The sequence below is a fragment of the Lepisma saccharinum genome, chromosome 24 (genome assembly GCF_977018435.1).
Source record: "Lepisma saccharinum chromosome 24, izLepSacc3.1, whole genome shotgun sequence".
NCBI classification, from domain to species: Eukaryota; Metazoa; Arthropoda; class Insecta; order Zygentoma; family Lepismatidae; genus Lepisma; species Lepisma saccharinum.
Window position 1 is genome coordinate 39,815,000 of NC_139252.1, and position 14,574 is coordinate 39,829,573.

General features: G+C 36.6%; 2 protein-coding genes across 2 annotated transcripts in view; one reads left to right on the forward strand and one right to left on the reverse strand.

Moving 5' to 3' along the window:
- Cdc16 (cell division cycle protein 16) overlaps window positions 1-6,067 on the reverse strand; it is a 30,609-nt gene extending 24,542 nt beyond the window's left edge. Inside the window, exons 1-3 of the mRNA XM_083110453.1 lie at window positions 5,957-6,067; window positions 2,341-2,493; window positions 1,125-1,289 (exon numbers count right to left, since the gene is read on the reverse strand). Of these exons, the coding sequence (XP_082966579.1) occupies window positions 1,125-1,289; window positions 2,341-2,493; window positions 5,957-6,055 (417 nt within the window). The 5' untranslated portion in view covers window positions 6,056-6,067. The remainder of the gene's footprint in view (window positions 1-1,124; window positions 1,290-2,340; window positions 2,494-5,956) is intronic.
- Window positions 6,068-6,479: 412 nt separating this feature from the next.
- Window positions 6,480-14,574, forward strand: part of LOC145978292 (sorting nexin-4-like) — a 34,110-nt gene continuing 26,015 nt past the window's right edge. Inside the window, exons 1-2 of the mRNA XM_083110823.1 lie at window positions 6,480-6,579; window positions 11,638-11,744. Of these exons, the coding sequence (XP_082966949.1) occupies window positions 6,493-6,579; window positions 11,638-11,744 (194 nt within the window). The 5' untranslated portion in view covers window positions 6,480-6,492. The remainder of the gene's footprint in view (window positions 6,580-11,637; window positions 11,745-14,574) is intronic.

A 14,574-nucleotide genomic window follows, 5' to 3' on the forward strand; every position in this document is an offset into this window, starting at 1 on the left:
AAATTATTTGTTTTAGTGGCCTTTAGCTTGAAGATACATCATAAATCAATTAAATACAATATTTTATTATAATTGCAGATTATATTGTAGCTGACACACATTTTACTAAAAAATTAAATACAGTTCACTAGTGCCTTCATGATGGTCACAATGCTGTCATATTGTAATCAATGTGTTGCAGGTTCAATCCGTTCTGTAGGCAAATTGCAGTGATATTGATCCAAACTTAAATTGTACATCTAGTTCTGATTAGCCTATCTCAGTACAAAGTAGACTTAAAATGAATAACAACTACAGTACACTACACTCATACTTTGGACTACATATGAAAGAAGCAGTACACAATATTAAGTCAGATATAAAACAGACTGATGTTATGTAGAACTGATGTTCATACACATGACCACATGTCACAATATGTCAGTTAATATCATACATTAATTTGACATGTGAAACCAACATTTGCTGATATTAGGATTGAGCCAATGTATGTATCACTATCGAAAAGTACTGGTTCAAATTTATTTACAAATACCACCAAGAAGACTTATGGGCAGGCCATGTGGCACGAATGGGAGAGGAAAGAAGAGTTTACAGGATTCTGTTGGGAAACCTGATGGTAAGAGACCTGTTGAAAGGCTAAGACTAAGATGGTGGGATAACGTTGAGATGGACCTAAAGGAAATCGGTAAGTAAGGAAAAGTTTGGATTGATCTTGCCCAGGATAGGGACAGATGGAAGGCTCATGTTGCTGCAGCCATAAACCTTCAGCTTTAAGAAGGCTAGAGAGTGAGCAAGTGAAATACCAGGCACTAATTATCCAGTCTCAATATCCTTGAAACTATGCAAAAATGGCAACAGCAATGCAGGAAGAAATAGATTTTGTGATAATTCAATTATCTTAAGTGAAATTATGAATATATATATATAAAAAAACAGAACTCTGATAGGTTGATATGATATAGTTCCAATTAAAAGGTATGTTTAAAAAATATATATAAATATTCACAACCACTTTAAATTCTTTCAATTTCCATGTATCAGTGGGAATCGTTAAGAGATCAGCTCAGTTCAAGCTGATATATTTTTGCATACCTTTGGTAAGTTGTATCTCCTTAACTTACATTTGATGGTGTGTCTTCTTGAAGTCCGTCATTCACTCCCTTGCTTGGAGCTGTTTGGCAAGGAATGCTCCCCACTTCATATCCCTCAAGAACTTGAAGAGCATCATTTAACTCTCGAGCCTCAAGTAAACTCCGAGCAGCGAGATAATGGCACAAGGGGTGTGTCTGCAAAAGAAGGACATTTATTGCTAACAATCTAAGTAATTATTACAAGTCACCACTTATATTGCTTACTGAAATATTTGTTCTGTCATAATAGGTACAGAAAACAATCTTTGAAATATACTGAAGATGTATTGCAGTAGTTTCATCCATAGAATGATAAGCATACATGGTCGTTGGGTGTCTTATCTAAAGTTTTCACCAAAGAAGGCAACGAACATGGTCACTCTCCTACTTTTCCCGTGGCGAGCTGGAGAAGAAGAGGTCTGAGCGCTGGATGGTTGTAGAAGGGGGAGAAAAGTAACTTTAAGCTTATGGAAGTATTATTTTACTTGTTCTCTTAGGAATATCAAACTTCTGATGGTATAGAAAAACACGAATGGAACGAGGACAGGTTGAAGATTTTGTTTGTGATAGGAAAAGTGGAAAAATTAATTTGAATAACCTAAACTTGAAGTTGCTTCTCCATAAGAAATACATAGGATTCTGTAAATACTTATTCATCATATTTTTTTCAGGTCGCATCTAGCTTAATAATCAACTTTAAAAAAAAAAATCCCCCTGCAACATGGGGAGGAACTCATACACTCTTGAACATTTTCTGTCAGTAGCTTTACCCTTTCTGACGATATCGAAATAAATGCAACAACAAAATAAATCCCAATGAGTGGCAGTGGCTACCGAAATTAATAGAAAAATTATGTAAAACAGCTTCGCGGAAAACGTGAGTACCTGTGTTATCTATTACCGTGTCTCTCATTCCCATAGTATGAATATGAATAACATTGCATGTTAATAAAGAACCAGAGTCACTAACGACAAAGAATTATCAACTTATTACACATTTAACACACTGTGACAGCAAATCTGAAATATGCATATTGTGATCCTTCTAACAGTAAATACTATTACCTCCACATCAGGTAATACATCTGATATTTTTATGGGTATGGGCAAATTAAGTTTGGATATCCAACTTTATTTTAGTTTATTTTCCTTTCTTATAAATACATGTATTCTGTACAGTAGTCTTACCCAAAATCATAATCCTTACCTTGTCCAAACCTCTACTTCGAATAAGTTGTGCTGCCCTATGGTATTGTTTCATCAGGAACATGCATTGAGCTAACCAATATACATCCTTTGCTTCTCCATTAGTTAAAGACACAACTTTGTCAGCCCAAAATAACGCCGCATTATACAAATGCTGAAAGTGAGAACAAAAAATACATATCAAGTCATAAATCTTCTATAATTCTAATTCTAGTAAGGCTCATACTACTCTTGGCCCTCCATACACCTGTTAGAAAGTGGAATAATTTGCATGAGTGAAAATACATTCAAATGTGGTGTGGAGATAGTGAAGAAAGCGATTCAACTGCACTCAAAATACAAGATTTAAGAATTTTGAGTTTGTGACTGCTTTTTGTTTTCTAAAAATATAACATTAAACAAGCAACATGCAACCAGTCTGTCTATTAACAGTCAGCATTTGAATTTGTGTTTCCAAAATATCAAGTATATGTAATACATTTAGCATATTGTATGTGAAAAAGTATTTGAAAAGAAAATTAATTATAATGGCGACTTGACAATCCCTGTGAATGACACAATAGCCCTTAAGGTCAGCGGCGGCTGGTGGTTCCGAATTAGGCAAAGAGCTAGTAGGAAGAAAATAGGATAATGGAGAAAAATAGATCAATAGTTACACATACTTATTACAAGCACACCACCAGCTGCAGCTGCTGTTGTGCTGCGAGGTACAGAGGATCCTTCATTACTGCATGTTAAACAAAGATCTGTATCACAATGGGAACTCCGTGATGCATCTGGTAACAGTTCCTATTGTATAGCTATTTTTTTTTTTCAGTCTCGTAGGATAAGGACTAATTATTGCAATGATCGTCACACTAAAGTTGAACCTTCCTGCAAGTAATTAGCACTGTTTGAATTTCCAGAAACAGGTATTTATGGCCTAGGAAAAAAAATACCTTACACAAGCACTGTGTTTACAAGGCATTCTCTGTTCATAGAAGAAAGAGTATCGTAGACTAGTAGAAATGATTGCAGAAGTAAATTGGAAGCTTCCTGAAATTAATTAGTACAGTTTGCTATTCGAAAAAGTACAACTTATAGGCAAAAAGAAGATGTAAGAGGCAACCTGCGTAAACATACCTGTTTTGCACCACATATTACATTATATTCACACTGATGAGGTATTCTACTACCATTATCCACTTTTCCCGGGGTTTCACTTATCGCATGTATGCCAAACACCTTCTTGGTCAAGCACCGTGTTTGGCTAGACTGCACAATTGACCCTTGTGTTTTACCATTTGAAAGTAAAAAAAAATATTGTGTGCTAATAGTATGTATTTAACACTTCGAATTGCCACTGTGCATTTCTCAATTTGAAGTTACGTTTCTATAAAATAATAAAAAAAAATACTACTACATTACTTGCCATAGCTGGTTTCCTTGAACCTAATCCATGTTGTAAACACACAGTATTGCCAGGTCAAACTTTGGTTTCAATGGGAATATATATGCAAATTTCCACTAGAATTCAACTTTTTTAAAAATCATGTTTTCACTCATACTTTTTCATGTTTTCATTCAAAGGGACTCTTCTGGAATCCTTCATTCATTCCCTTTCCAACGATGTATCAAACATATTTCTATCAAGAAGGGTCGATTCGACATCCTTACTACATGTTTTGTCTTTTGACGTTAGGTCCGTTGTTATGCTAAATATAGTGTATTTGGTACTACTTTACTATACCGGAGACACCTATCAATGATTTATTTCACAAATTTTTACATTGCTAACGTACTATTCTGCATTGCGGAACATTTCTTTAGGTGAAATAATGAATTTCTGACGAAAATTATGTCTATTTCTTACATTAACGTACTTACTGTTGTTCCTTATTTCCCACAAACCATCTACGGGTAGCCCCAAAAATTCACGATAGCCTCACGAACCATCATGGAGACGAGGTATGCCTACTAGGTTAGGTTAGGCCTGTTAGGTTAGGTTCCATTAGCACTCCTTTCCTTCAATTTAGCATATACGGACAACATCGGCTTGTAGCAGCAGCAATATCGCGTATTGTGCTCTCATGCAGAAAGCAAATGGCAGCAGCAGCAATAGCGCGTCGGAAATAGATTTTCGTAGAAAACCACAAGCATTCGCAATAAAATGGATCAAAACTACATTCCCGAACATCAACAACGCCACAGAAAATGATTTGCGTAAGTACTTTCTCCTGTAAATTTGAAGAAATCAGTCTCCGGTATAGTAAAGTGTTACCGTGTATTTATGCTAAGAGATTTAAACCTAACAAGCCTAACCTGACCATGAAATCATTCTGCACTTGTTTCAGGGAATGAAAAACGATTAGGTGCTTCACTTACATGTGATGAGTCATACTTGTAACTAAGACAATAGTAAATGAATGGCTGATGGCAAGTAAAGAATTATATAGAGTATATGGAAGTGAAAAACACGCAGAAAGTAAATGCTAAAACTCCACAGTATGTGTTAATAGACACAAATCGAACCATATAAAAAAAGTACGAGTAGCAAATTAAACAAAAGGAACTTTGGCCATTCATCTTGCGTACTCTTGTTGCAGGACAATGCTAAGCCACATAGAGATAATGTGACTGTGTCAACTGTAGCAAAGTTCAATTGGGAAACCCTGCTGCACCTTAGTCTGACCTTTTGGCAAGTGATTTGCATGTGCTTGTTGAACTACAGAGGAAGCTGAAAGGTCGCAGATTTGCTTTGGATGCAGACGTACCGGAGGCAGTTACAGAAAGAGAGCGAAGGCAGGGAGAGCGACTGTCGCGGACCCCATTCACCGGGAAATATAAGCGCTGACGCCGGGCCACTTGCCGCCGAGTCTCATAGCGAATGTCAGGGAATGCTCTGTACATTGGGAAAGTTTCCTAAAGGTGGGTGCGTATTTCTGACACAAATTTGTTTTCCGCCTAACATCGTCTTGGCTCACTTTCATTTGAGTCGCCCTTGTATATACTGTATTATCCTTGCTGTTCAAAAACTGGCTTGAACACAAAGATAATTACCCACTTGGGTAAGGATGTCGAATCGACCCTTCTTAATAGAAATATGTTTGATAGATCGTTGGAAAGGGTATGAATCAAGGATTCCAGAAATGTAAAATTTAAGGTGAGGAAGGAAGTGGAAAAAAAAAAGTAGTATTAATTGCCCCCCGATTCCGGGCTCTGCCCCTAGGGTAATTGACCTAGGCTATTTCATAGAAATGTAAATCAAATTGAGAAATCCACAGTGGCAATTCGAAGTGTTAAATAGTACTATTAGCACACAATTTTTTTTTTTACTTTCAAACTGTAAAACACAAGGGTCGATTGTGCAGTCTAGCCCCCGCTTGTACTGTTGTCCAATAGTTATTGGTTAAGGTTATCCTCAGAGAAAAAAAAGTTCCTGGTTTACAGAAGACAAAAACCTATGGAGGTTCCGATCTTTATACATGAAGTGGTTCTAGTTATGAGCATTTTTTCTATTCGATAAAGTCGTAGCAAAAAGGAACGAATATTAGTGGCTAATGAAGAAATGATTCTTGTTAGTTACGAAACATTAACCAGTGGAGCTTTAAAATATTTACGTCAGAATAATCACTTACCAAATCTAAGTAAGTTCTCACTAGTTTTCTGTAAGTGTCAATATTATTAATACTTGTGTTGTTTTGGTCACAGTACTTCATTTCTCCGTCGCCCGCCATTACTTTTGCACAGAAGCCGCACGCACTAGGATCTCACTAATTGCCCAGCACCGCGCTACAAAATGACGTGTAAAATGAAAACTCATTATATTTTATATTTATTTTAGAATGGAAAGTCTAACGTTGTTCTCCAACATATCTACTAAACATTAATATTTCTCCACACATGATGTCGATACAGAGTGTTGGAAAATGGGTAAAATAGGTATTTTTTTGCGGGAGTAGCATGATGATTACTTCTAAATCTACTTGAATCTTGAAATCACTACATATCTATGTTTCATTAGTTAATTAAGCCAAGGAAGAAAACAGAAAAGGACTGTAAATTAAGTTTATAAAAAGAAAAAGCAACATCTTCTCCAAAGTTTAAGAGTGAATTTTTTATCAATGTTACTGTCCCTTGCATTTCGCACTGTCTGGCAGACATACAGAGCAACATGGATGACAATAATGAAGTTTTGGAAAAATCATTGGAGAAAGACAATGCAAATGTTGAGTCCTCTGAAGTGGAGAGTACAGGAAAGGTAATACAGAAGAATGCAGGAATCTCGGGGATAATACAGTACAACGTTGTCATGGGATAAGGGTAACATGTATTAATTCATGGACTGGTTTTTGGTCAGTGACAGTAAGATGTCAAAGAATACTTATGTAAATGTTACTCGAACATTTGAAAATTCTTGTATAGTTTTAATACACCGAATGATTGACCCCCTTCAAACTAACCGTACAATTTTCATTTATACAACCGATCATATTTTTGTTAGAATCGTTGAAAGATTGAAATTGTTTGTGTTATGACTTTCAAAAACCTGAATTAACAATACTTAATGAACCAATTGTTCTTGTCGTCTAGCTAAAAGACAAGATCAGTACATAAAATGAACATAGTTTCACCATATCGATTAGTGTCCTGTGCCTCAACTATCATTTATGTTGATTTTCACTTTCAAACCAGTAATAAGTATTTTTTGTATGGTTTACATCAATTTAAAGCATATATTCCCCCTGCAAAACCTTGTCATGTTCTGCGTTCTGATCCAGTATACCCATGTAATTTTTTACCAAGATAAACAATTCTAATGTGTGTGTGTGAGAGAGAGAGGATAACTTACCAAAAATTTACACTTTTCTCCTAGAAATAATGTATTTTGGGTTGTGGATAAGTTTGCTAGGAATCCTGTTTTCGTAGGATTGTGCGGTATTTCATGATCTGTTCTAATGCTATGTAAAAGTTTGGTACTACTTTACTATACCGGAGACACCTATCAATGATTTATTTCGCAATTTTATACATTGCTAACGTACTATTCTGCGTTGCAGAACATTTTTTTAGGTGAAATAATGAATTTGTAACGAAAAATACCTAAATTTAAAAAAAAATTAAAAACATTCCACAAAATTTTTTCACCAAAAAAAAGTTGCATTTTTGACATAAAGAGTAATTATTAAACCATTGACGTTAGCCCCAAAAACCATTGACATTAGCCCCACAAACCATCCACGGGTATCCCCAGAAACCATTGACGCTAGCCCAAAAATTCATGATAGCCCCACGAACCATCACGGGGACAAGGTATGCCTACGAGGTTAGGTTAGGTTCCATTAGCACTCCTTTCGTTCAATTTAGCATATACGGACAACATCGGTTTTTCTCAATGACGTGCAGAAAGCAAATGGCGGCAGCAGCAATAGCACGTCGGAAATAGATTTTCATAGAAAACCACATGCATTCGCATAAAAATAGATCTAAACTACATTCCCGAATTTCACCAACGCTACACAAAATAATTTGCGTAAGTTCTTTTTCCTGTAAATTTGAAGAAATCCATCTCCAGTATAGTAAAGTGTTACGAAAAGTTTTTACAGGGTGCACATTTGTCCTGCATTTGGTTGCTAATTCTTTAAAGTAAAATTTACATTGAGGAAAAGAAATTACAAAGCAGATGTTGACTACGACAGTAATTTTGTCTGTCTTGAATCAATTTTTAGTTGCCAGGTGTCTGTTGTTATAGGTCTGCAATTTGTTTTTATGTCCTGTGAAAGTTTATATTATTTTATTTTTAATGTAATATATAACATAATGTGTATTAGATCATATGTATCACTGTTATGTGCTAGTGCAGAGGTTCTTTAACTTTCCTAGACTGCGGATCCCCTTCAGAGATCACTCGCCCTCACGGACCCCCAAAAATTAACTCAAAGTTTAAAGCCCGGAATTTGCATCATACATATTTATTTCTAGTGCTTCATCACTGATTTTCACCATTTTAAAAAGGAAAAATTAAATCAACGCACACATTTTATTTTTATTTGCATTTTATTGTAATGTTAATTGTAGTAATTACATTCAATTAATCAAAAGTATAAAATACAATTTTGTATTAATAATGAATACTAACTAACAAGAGATGACACATCACTATTTGTTAATCTTATTTCCTGTGAGAGGGATGATGCTGCATTTCAATGACAAGTCGTGATATATCGGGCTTAATGGTAGAATCCTGAATCTTAAGTTCTGATTCTGCATTTTCCAAACGGTTTCTGTACTTGTTTTTAAGATAGATGAGAGCAGAGAATGGTTTTTCACAAAAGTAGGTTGTTACGAAAGGCATTAATACTACTTTCATGGCCTTCTTTGATAGTCCAGGAAAATCATCCTGTAAGTAAGCCCAAAAGTTTGCAAGTGTCTTTTCTTTGAACTGCATTTTCAGAGCACCGTCCGTTGTTACCTCCATGAGTTGGTCTTCTTCTGCTTCTGTAAGCCCTTCTACTTCATGCACGCTAACTGAAAATGGATCCCTGGTCCAATTTTTGCTTGCATCAGGCACAGGAAAATATTCTCTGAACAACTGCTGCAAGTGTTTCAAATGTTGTGCCAAGAGTGACTTGTCGTTATCTGACAACTCTTCTTCCGTGGAACGAAGAAAATTTGAGAAGTTTGGAAAGGTCTTCTCATATTTTCCATTCAGTATACGCTGATGCCACAACTCCAATTTTTTGATCATTGCTTGGATCTTGTGTTCAACTAAAAAGACGGTTACATTTTCTCCTTGAAGACTTAAGTTCGGACTATTTAAGTGGATGAAAATATCTGTTAAGTATGCTAACTTGACTAACCAGGAAAAATCATTCAAACAAACGCTCAGATGAAATTGCTTATCCAAGAGAAATATTCTTATTTTGTCTCTCAATTCCCAGAATGGAGACAAAACTTTACCTTTACTTCACAGTGAAGCAAAAGTTGATGATATTCACTGTCCATTTCTTTGCAGAGCTGCTCAAAAAGTCTTGAATTCAGTGACTTGCTTTTTATGAAATTGACAATTTTCACTGATTTATTTAAAGTCTGTTGAAGCTCTTCTGGTATCTTCTTGGCCACTAGTGCATCTCTGTGTAAGCAGCAATGGAACCATGTTGCCGACGGCTGATTTCTTTTATTCGTGCTGCAAGTCCAGTAAGCCTTCCCGACATTACTCATTCACCATCTGTGCTAACTCCAACGCATTTCAACCGGTCCATATTATGAGATATTATAATCGCGTTTAAGCTGGCGTATACTTCTTCAGCTGTAGTGTGCATCAAATTGGAGATGAAAAGTAAGTCCTCGTACACACTTTTGAGATGTTCATCCTAACGTAGCACATCAGCATTGCTGTGTTTGTAATGTCTGTGCTTTCATCCAGTTGCAAAGGGAAATAGGGGGACATGCAAACTCTTTCTAATAACTGCTCCGTAATATTTTCGGATAAACTGATGATTTGCTTCTTAACGGTATCGTTTGACAACAGTATCAAAGAGAGATCTTTGGCAGCTTTTTCACTGATCAATGCAGAAACCATGATTTTTGCAGCTGGTAATACAAGTTCTTCATCAATTGTGTGAGTCCTCACGGCATTCTCGTTGTTGCACTCACTTGTAGACCTTTTTACAATTTTCTTGCTTTCGCGAAGCTATTGCCCCTTACTTCAAAAAAAGTCAATGCTCGTCGTGTTTAGTTTCAAGATGCCTTCACAGTTTTGATGGTTTCATGGCTTCATTGGACAATGCGTCATAACATACCGTAACACACACTGTGGAAGTTGCTTGTCTTCTGGGCCGGAACACGTGAAACCCATGGACAGATATTCCTTGCTATAACGGCGGCACTTTCTAAGAAGACTGGTAGGTACATATTGCTTCGAACTCTACGGAATCTGCACTTTCATTTCAAATTCAGCCAGTGGTCCATCTTAGGTCAGAAGTCACAAGCATAAAATTCACCGTGGAAATATTGAGAAGTAACTTTACCGTTGCTCAACAATATGCAAGGGCCCGAACAGAAACAACTCGCGATTACTGAGAAGTCTTTGCTAACAATCGTAGAGTGCTCAGATGTGAACGTCGCAATCCTTTTATATGCGGCATTCTTCGAGAACACACTCCAAAGGACGAGAAAAATTCTTAGAAGTAATACAAGACTCTCCGAGGATGCAAACATCACAAGATTCTGAACAGCTGCAAAGGTGGCTATTGTTTGTTTGCGCTGTGGAGCAAAGTCACGTGCGAAGCAATCTGAGCCAAACAATCAAGCATCCCCCCTCCCTTCCCCCCACAAGCACCAGCCCAGGCAGTTCTCAGTCAAAACATGCATGCTATTGGTGTGGGAACTGGCAATGCTTAGTCATGTCTACGTTTTCTGCTTATCTACTTCATTTTCTTTTACCTCAGTAAATAGACATCATAAATATGTGTAATTTTTCGTTCTCTCATAATTCATTCTTAGCATTAAAGAGTAAATGCTGTTGTCTTAGTATTTTTCCGAACCTTTGTGGAACACTGGGAGGGTTTCGCGAACCCCCAGGGGTCCACGGACCACAGTTGAAGAACTGCTGTAGTGTGTGAAAGCTGTTTTTTACATGCTTATTCATTGTGTCCTGTGTTGACAAAGGAAGAATGTGTAATGGGTGTCAGCAGGGCCGATCAGGTGATTAATTACTACTAGCGATAATATAACAAATAATATAAAATAATATGAACTGATAAGAAATATGTATCGGTAAAATCTTTGATGAACCATTTATTCTGCACATTTAATGGCGTAATATGAAAAAATAAAATTCTAGTCTTGTTTCTGAATTTTACATTCTACTTTTTGAGCTTGCTTGTTTCTCTATTTGGCTATTCAACTAGAATACTAATTAACTGAAATTTATTTATTTTATTGACAATGAAAAATACAATCAAATGATTCCAGGGGGACTCATTCTTCCTCTACCTCCCAATTCCCATGGTGTAAGTTGTTCTTTCATGCAAGAATAATGAGAGGAGCAAAGTTTTTTTTGTTTATATTTGTATTTGTTGGCATTAAATAATTGTTATGTTTTAATTTAATCTGCTTCTGCTACAAAGAGGAAGTACATAGAATGTGCATGATTATATTATTTGTTTATGTTAGCATATAAATGCTAGGTATTATTCCCCATGAGTCCCTCATTGGGAAAGGAGAAATATTGCAGCTTGAGTTGAGGATGAATAGAAACATCATTCAGTTGTATGTAAAGGAGGATTAGCCATAACTGTTATAATTTTTTTTCCAGGATTCTCTTCTGGACCACATGGAGTTGTGTGTAACGGAGGCTGAGAAAAGGGCAAATGGAACATTGAATTTAAGAGATTTCTTCACAGTGTACCTAATAGAGACCAAGTATGTTATTTTCTGTGCTTGTGCAACTTTTTTAAACTTTAGATTATTGAAGATGGCAAAAGTCGTAATGCTGGAATTTCGCTTCCTAACTGTGGGCTTTTTTAATAGATTTTTGTGAAACACATGATTTAGATATTTGCTGACAGCATTGTAATTACTTTAGCAAACAAAATTCCTCTTGTTTTGTTTGCTAGACATCAGAGCTTTATTCTTAACTGTTTGATATATTAGAAGACTTAACTATTTGATATATTAGAAAAAGATGGAGAAGGAAGTTGAGATTTTATAGTAGTATTAATTGTAATAGTATAATTTAAAATAATTGCAGCATTTAGTCCACAACCAAATTAAAGGTGAGGACAAGTTCCTTCCAAAAGATGTCGCACCACTATTCTTACATACCTACTTGTTATTTATGACATAATTAAAAGAATGGTAGTTCCTATTTAAATTTGTGTAACTCTTTACAACAAGAATAGAGACAAGTTCTTAGTAACTGTGTAATTAATATTTCGAAATGTTCTCCTGAAAGTAAGAAGTAAACTTGATGTAGTATATAATTTCTTTGCTGCAGGTAGCATCATCATAATAAATACATATTAGCATTTTGTAGGTTTGGTGCGTATTACTCACAATTCCAGAATATAAAAAAAGGACGTAAAAAACTGTACTTACGTATGCGAGTATGTTGTTCCTATTTTTCTTTCTGTAGAACGACGTTTCGGAGATTAACTATCCCCTTCTTCAGGTTCGTATGAAAAAACTAGGTACTTAGCATAGTACCACGTCGAAATGTAATACAGGGTGTCCACGCTAGAGGGATCGAGAAATAAGTGATAATTTCTAGTGAACAGAATGTATTGGTAACATAAACTTTTACTTGATACAAAACTCACCGAGTTTCAGATGATGTTCAATGCAACTCGATATGTGCACCTTTGGTGGCTCTGCACACATCTAAACGGTATTCAACTTCCCGCCAAGTGTTCTCTAGCATTTGGGGAGTCACAAGCGCTACTGCATTTGTGATGCGGCCCCTCAGTTCCTGCAAATTTCTTGGTCTGTCTCCTTGATAAACAACGTCCTTAACATATCCCCAGAAAAAAATCCAAAGGGGTCAAATCGGGTGACCTGAGTGGCCAGGCAAGGGGTCCTTCTCTTCCGATCCACATATCGGGGAAACGTTCATCCAAGAAGTCACGCACCTGTCGATGATAATGGGCCGGTGCTCCATCTTGCTGAAAAATCGATCCTGGGGGAAATTGGTCTGTGGCGAAGTTCTGCAACATGTCCAGATACACATGTCCTGTGACTGTAGCCTCTAAGAAGAAGAATGGTCCAATGACAGAGTTCCTCGTCAATTCGCACCAGACATTCACTTTAGGCGTGTCTCTCTCATGTTCTTGAATAACATGGGGAATCTCTGAACCCCATATCCGGCAGTTGTGCCTATTGATTTTGCCGCATAAATGAAAGGTTGCTTCATCCGAGAAAACAATCTTGTCCAGATACGAGTTGTCATTTTCAATTCGCAGAAGCATTTCAGCTGCAAAATGTGCCCTAAGCGGACGATCATTTGGCTTTATGTGGTGATGAAGCTCGATCTTGTAAGCAGTCAAATGGAGTCGCTTGTGTAAGACCTTGTGAATAGTCGATCTAGGAATTTGAAGTTCAGAACTTGCTCTTCGGATAGACTTCCTTGGACTCCTTGCAAATGCCGTTCTCACACGTTCGATTGTTGCCTCATTCACAGACACTTTCGCATGTTTGCCGGTTTGCGGTAGTAAAGAACCTGTTTCTCGGACTGTTCTGTCCCATTGGAGAATCACTTTATGACCAGGTGGATCCACATTCCACGTACGGCGAACACGGCGTTGAACCCGAGTAACAGATTTCTCTTCTGCTAGCCATAACACGCACTGAACTTTCTGTTGCGGTGTCCACGTGTTTTCCACTGCGCGATCGACAACTGAATGGCGCCTGGCTTTCTTTCGAGACAAAAGCTATTGACGCGCATGCTCGACCGTGTAGCTGTCTGAAAACAGTGTTGCTCAATCTCTGAGAGTTTCCCTTTCCTGTCATATGAAAAATACAGCAATATCCTTATCTGGTTTTAAATGGCGTGCATTTATTTCTTGATCCCTCTAGCGTGGACACGCTGTATAATAAGGGTTGGTGTGGATACATTTAAAAGATTATATCCTCGCCCTAGAGGTGTATAAAAAGCTCATCGTTCACTAAAAAAACTTGCACAATAAACCTATTCTGATGTTAAAAATGTTAAAAAACTAAAAAACCTGCAAGTTGTATAGTGATACATGCAGGTTTTTTAGTTTTTTACAGAAAGAAAAATAGGAACAACATACTCGCATACGTAAGTACAGTTTTTAACGTCCTTTTTTTATATTCTAAATACACATGCATTCATTCTTGATTTACCTGTTATGTCACACTTTATACTGTAAATAAACAGCCTCTCAAGCTCATGAGTGTCATGGGAATAGGCTGAAAGTATTTTGGTGTATAGTAATGATTGCAATATGTTTGTTCAAAATTTTTCTTTGGGATTTTCATCAACCTTCTTTTCTTGAACATCTGCCAGTGTAACACAAGGCATAACAGCATTGTAATGACAACAGTTTTCATCAATTTCTGTTATATGTTCAGTATATATGTTTTATGTTAATCCATGTTAATGTTGTAGTGATGGTGATTAGATTAGTAACACAGTAACACTACATGAAATGAATTGTGTAGAAAATGGTAAATCGTTTTCCACTTTCTGCCCTCTAAAAATTTTATAAAACTGCATGCATTCTTCAACTAAGAA